Source organism: Ovis canadensis, chromosome 17, assembly GCF_042477335.2.
Source record: "Ovis canadensis isolate MfBH-ARS-UI-01 breed Bighorn chromosome 17, ARS-UI_OviCan_v2, whole genome shotgun sequence".
Classification (NCBI taxonomy): domain Eukaryota; kingdom Metazoa; phylum Chordata; class Mammalia; order Artiodactyla; family Bovidae; genus Ovis; species Ovis canadensis.
The window spans coordinates 73,598,629-73,604,628 of NC_091261.1; the positions used below are offsets into that span (position 1 = coordinate 73,598,629).

General features: G+C 50.9%; 1 protein-coding gene across 1 annotated transcript in view; it reads right to left on the minus strand.

Annotated features, from left to right (window-relative positions):
- Positions 1–5,616, minus strand: part of SPPL3 (signal peptide peptidase like 3) — a 100,155-nt gene extending 94,539 nt beyond the window's left edge. The window contains exon 1 of the mRNA XM_069558205.1: positions 4,881–5,616. Within this exon, the coding sequence (XP_069414306.1) occupies positions 4,881–4,903 (23 nt within the window). The 5' untranslated portion in view covers positions 4,904–5,616. The remainder of the gene's footprint in view (positions 1–4,880) is intronic.
- Between the last annotated feature and the right edge of the window lie 384 nt (positions 5,617–6,000).

Genomic DNA, 6,000 nt, shown 5'->3' on the forward strand with positions numbered 1-6,000 from the left:
CTAAAAAGATATTCAAGCAGAAGAGGGTTGGCTGAGAGTAGTGACTATGGACAAAGCAGCACACAATCAGTGTTAGAATTCTGGTGTCCGACAGTCTAGACTTAGAACCATTTTTCCATTTATATACTTGGGCAAGTTACTTATACCCTTGAGCCTTGGTTTCCTTATCGATCAATGCTTCTAAAGCCGCAGCACACAGAAAACACAACAAATTATGATATACTACCAATACTTTGATAACAAATTCATCTGAATGAGGTTCACACGGGCTCACTTCCCGGCCCCAACCCCTGCTTGCACCAAGATTAGCCCTAACATAAATGATTTTTACCGAGAGCAATTATACACAAGTACTGCAGGGACTCCATCGAGAGAGAAGGATGTTTCTCCCCCACCTTACGCTACAACAACTGCTCATAAATATACACTGAGCAAGGTGTTTTTCTCAAATTAATGAAACTCTAGTTTGCACCTTCAACGTGTGTTTTCACATGCATTATTTTATTTCCTCAGTGTTTATGAATAAAAATGAGACAAGGAGCACCTTGCGGTTGATCGTGATAAAGACTGTGCTGTTACTACCAATTATTTTAACTTCTGTCAATCGTTTTTATTTAAAACTATTAAGGGACGGTACCCTCACTCTGACAGCACTGAGACACCAGGGAACTAAGTCACCAGAAGCTTTCTTTTGTAACTATAAGTTTACAAAATTCAGCCGTCTGCAGCTTCCCCTTACATTTTTTTCTTTTTTCAGTGTGAAAAATTTTTTATTGAAGTTGGCAGTTAATAGGATACTGGTGACATTAACAAAATAACCTACTTGGTATTTTGGTTGAGGAAGTTAGATTAATGTTTAGGCTTGAACTGATATTAAGAAAACGTATTCTACTCCCTCTAGAATATAGTCAGGAAACCTGTGCACAGGAAAGGATTATTTTCTGGGTTTTGATTTTAAAAACGATCTGAGGCTTGGCTGCATGAAAAAGGGGAGGTGGAAAACTGAGCAGAGAGGTAGATACTTTATGACATTCAGCCCAGGAAGGAAGTGGCAGTACTGAGATCCAAAGTCAAGCTCTCCCAGGGACAACACCTATAAACATCCTGGTGTAAACGTTCTGGATCTGCCCCTGACACTTATCCTTTCAACAAAGGATGAACCACCCTGAAAACCTATATATTCAATCGTTCAGTAATTACTAAGCACGAGCTATAGGCAAGACAAAGTGCTGGGCGCTAGAGGAGGACAAAAGTTAATGGGATTGCATCCTAACCCTAAAAAGCTTGGGTTTCCCTGGTGGCTCAGTGGTAGAGAATCCACCTGCCAATGGAGATCCTTCGGTCTGGAAGATGCCCTGAAAGAGGGCATAGCAATGCACTCCAGTATCCTTGCCTGGGAAATCCCATAGCCAAGGGGTTGCAAAGAATCAGACAAGACTTAGCAATGTAACAACAGACCTTCAAAAAGCTTAGCTGGGCTCGGTGGCGTGTATCCGTAGTCCCTGCTACTCAGGAGGCTGAGGGTGGAGAATCGCTTGAGCCCAGGAGTTCTGGGCTGTATGTACTATGCTGATCAGGTGTCCACACCAAGTTTGGCATCAATATGGTGACCTCTCAGGAGTGGGGGACCACCAAGTTACCTAAGGAGGGGTGAACCTGCCCAGGTCGGAAACGGAGCAGGTAAAAACACCTTGCTGATCAAAAAGCTTACCATCCAGTGAGGAGACTAGGTATTCACATGTGAAAAGAAGAAGTAAGGCAGATAGAACAAGTGTCTAAAAGAAAGAGCTCACTTTCAGCCGGGGTGGTCAGAAAACGCATCACAGCTGGGTAACAGAACTGACTGAATTTGCTAGGAAAAAAAGCAGGCACAAGAAACCAGAGAACAGCATGAACATATGTGTAGGGGCTTTCTTTAAAGAAAAAAAAAAAAAACTACCGTGAAAAATTTCAACATGTAAAACGTATACAGGATAAATGGACTCGCCACTGAGCTTCCACAATCATCAACTCAAGGCCAATTTTCTCTTACAACTTACATGTCTGCCTCACAAAAACCCTAAAGGAACCTATTTTCGAATGTTCCTGCATTTTTCACTGACTCCATCTTCAGACAAATCCATAGCACAGTAGTCTCCAAAAGGCTGACTTTCCTAAAGGCCACATACAAATAAAGTACAAGACTATTTTCAAAAAAATCAACTCTTGACTGTTTACACAAACCAACGGAACAGTGACAAAGATATTCCAATATGACAAGACAATCCAAAAAGGTTTGCACGTACTTTGAGATTACCTTTTCCATGAGCATATTAATGCTCAATAGTTCAGTTCTCATTGAATATTAAGTTCTCATTGAACTTAATACTTCAATGAACATGAATAAAATGATGGAGAATTCATGTCCTAAAAACACATGAACACAGGTGAAGTATCTTGGACAAATCATTTGGGCTCCTGAGCCTAAGTTTCTTCCTCTATAAGAGAAAGATCACCTGCCTCAGGTACTTGTGAGAATCAACTGAGTGTATATGTTAAATGCCACATGGCTGGCTCTTTATATCACCCCCCCACCCCCCGACTGACTTGGGAAGAACCAGTCAGGAAGAAAGCTGCCTCGTTTCCCAATCCTCTCTCCCCTTTCTCAAGATGATGCCTGGTTTCCCAACTCTCTCTCTCAAGATAATGTAAAAACTTTCTCCATCTCAAAACGTGCTTAAGGTGAGGAGCTAAGCGTTCTGATTTCATGGAGCTTCTTTCTTCACCTTAAAGCAAATTAAGGGACCTGAGCTTGAAGCAAGTATTCAGGAGGATAAATCTTATAGAGTGTCAAACTTCACAAAACACCTCCGCTTTTCAACAGTCTCCCCCCACCACCTTAACTAGCAGAGCCGTCCAACATCACACAAGAATGTGGCCTACCTAGTACCTAGTAAAACACTCTCACTATCCCCACTTCCCGGCTGCTACGCTTACTCTCTGAACCATCCACAGCCCCTCTACAGCAGGCTACAGACAGCAGGGCGGCCATCAGGACACTCAGCGGGGCCAGCGCGTTAAGAAGCTCAAGATGAGGCATGCAAGGGGCACCTGCACTTGCTTTCTTACTCTGTCCATGAGAAAGCGTGAATTCTAATCCGGTGTTCCGAATCACGTGCATTGGAGAGGCAGTTCACCGTTGCTCAAAATAATCAAAGAAGTTTAAACGTCTTTTTAAAAATATGTTGTCACAATTGTAAATTAGGATTTTCATTCTTCCTTTAGCATTGCTTTCTCTAAGTTATCTTTTTTTTCTTTTTTGTATGCATGTAACTGAAGTTCTCTTTTGAATTATCTTCTTCAGTCACCAATCCTCTTTCCCTATGAGAAGACATAATGCGTTCCTCACTTATCATAACCCCAGCCACCACAAATCCTCCCCTGGGTTAAAGCCTTCATCCAAAGCCATTCTTTTCAGGTATTACTCATTTATTTGCTGTTCCCCTAAGATAATTATAATGTAGTAAGGTATAGCACCTTACAGTTTACCCAGTAGTTTGTAAACTGAATTCACTTACTCCTTACAGCTTATGAGAAAGATAATTCTATTTTGTAGGTGAGGGGAAAAGAATGGAGAACTTACTGTCTTGTCTACTTATAAAGCAAGTTAAGAGGTGAACCCGACGTCCAAACCAACTCTAAACGCCAAGCTCTTCCCACTCCACTATACTCTTTTCTAAGAAGGGAAAGCCTACAGTTTTATCAAAAACCACACTGGCTTCCAAGAGAAAACGATCTTCGAACAATCGCTCTAGATTGCAACCAGATTTTCCATCTCTGCACCTACCATCATCCCATTTCTCGCTTTCTCTCCACTCCACTCCTCATGGATATTATCGTCACTCCTTCAACCCCCTCCAGCATATATTCCACCTCAGCCTGATAAAGGGAGGTGCATCCCCCTCGCCCCAAACCTCAGCCCTCCCTTCCCAGGGCAGGTATAGTTCTCACTCCATGAACTACACAGTACGCTTGTCAGCTCTTAGTAAGCTATTTTATAACTTTTTAAAAATCTCTTTAAAATGGACAAGACTTGTAGCTCCTTCATCCCCATACTTGCCCCAGGGCACCGGGCTACGTCCTATTCTACAGAACAGGGTACCGACCCTCATAAAGATTTCTGCCAGGCCCCACTGTCATCAGCGACTTCCTCTCCAAAATCCAGTTATCCAAACAGGCTCCCCTTCCAACCTCTTCAGCAGGGTGTAGCCTCCAGGGTTCCCCAGACTCTCCCCTTCCGCGGCTTTCCTCTGCTCACGTCTGGGCCTCTGCCCACCTCACCAACTCTTCCCTTCACTCCCCATCCCAGGGGTAAGGAGCAGCCCCAGTGGAGGTGGCTCCTCCTCCCTGACAACTTCCAAGTTCGACCTCGTATCACCTGTTCTCAGAAGATGCCTCTCGGCCCGGTGGCCCCCCGCCTTTGCCCCGACCCGCCCCTCTCCACCTTGTCCATTCCTCCTTTCCAGCAGCCTCCCGCCTCGGGTCGGTTCCGGAGTGCCCGTGGGAATCCATTTCCCTCGCGTGGGCTTCCCACCTCGGGGTCAAGCTCCCCTTTCTCCATCACCTGCTCCGCCCATGACCAGATGACATCCGCCGCGGCCGCCGCCTCCTCCAAGCCCCTCCTCGGACGCCGGGCCCCCGGCCGCTCACCGCCTTCCGCGAGCGCCAGCCGCCCCCTCCGGCAGGGGGCGAGGGGGGCGTGCACCCCTATGCCGCGGCCCCCAGCCCCCCGCCACCCCCGAAGCGCACCTGTTCCTCCTCCTCTTCCTCGCCGGCCGGCCGCGCCGGCGTCCCGACCCCCACCCTCGCCGCGCCCCGGCCTCCCCGAGCCCCGCACTCACCACGAGTAGGTCTGCTCCGCCATGGCGCTGACTCTCGAGGGCTCTGCTGCAGGCTCGGGCCGGGCCGGGCCCGGCGGCAGGGGAACAAACGGGCGGCGGGCTCGCTCGGGCCGGGAGCGGAAGGCGCGGCCGCGGCCCGGCGCTCGCTCGCTCGCTCTCTCGCTCACACCGCGGGCGGACGGGCCGGGAAAGTGACTGGCGGGGAGAGGCCGGGCTCCGAGGCGGACCCGCTCCCTGGGCCCCGGGGCGGGGCGGGCTCCGCTCTCGGCCTCCCTCACCGGCGGCGGCGGCGGCGGCTCCGCTGCGGCTCTAAACCCAACATGGCGGCGCGGCGGCGGCACTGAGAACAAGGGGGCCCCGGGGCGGGCGAACGGCAAGAGGGCCCCGCGCTCACTGCGCGCTGGGCCGCAGGGGCGCCGCGCTCGTGCGGCGGCGGCGGCGGCGGCCCGGGGACATGGCCGGCGGGCGGAGGCGGAGGCGGCGGCGACTGAGGGGGGCGCTAGGCGGTGAGGCGAGGCCGCTCGGCTCACACCCGCCAAGGGGAGGCGAGGAGGGGGCGGGGGGGTGAGCCTTGGCCCTGCGTGGGTCACGTGCCCAAAACACGCTCACGTGACGCGCGCGCCCCGCCTCTCGCGCCGGGCCCATGCGCGGAGACGTCGGTTCCTCGGTTCGAGGCGACTGTTGCTCGCTCGGCTTCTGGCGGTTGCGCTGCCTCCCGCCGCTTGGTGCCGCCCCCTCCCCACGCGGGGCGGTCGCCTCTGGGGGCCCCTCTTCCCTTCCCCTTTCCGAGGGGCTGCTGCAGCCAGCCAGTCAGGAACCCCGTGCGCGTCTGTTGACTACCGCTCAGCTGTCACCCATCCATCAAGAGTCTGCTGGCCACGGGCTCCCAAGTGTCAGTCAACCTGTCAGTCAGCAGGCGGGACGCTGCCTCGCTTAGTTGGTCTGCTCGTTGGTTCATTCATTCGTTTAGCAAATAACTCCACGCAGCCAGCTTTTATTGCGCCCAGGCTCTGTGCCAAGTCCTCGAGGGGCCAAGTCGAATACCCCGTACTGGCCTTCATGTGATCCATCAACAGATATTTATTGGGTGCCAACCATGTATCAGTTCATTCTGCTGGTC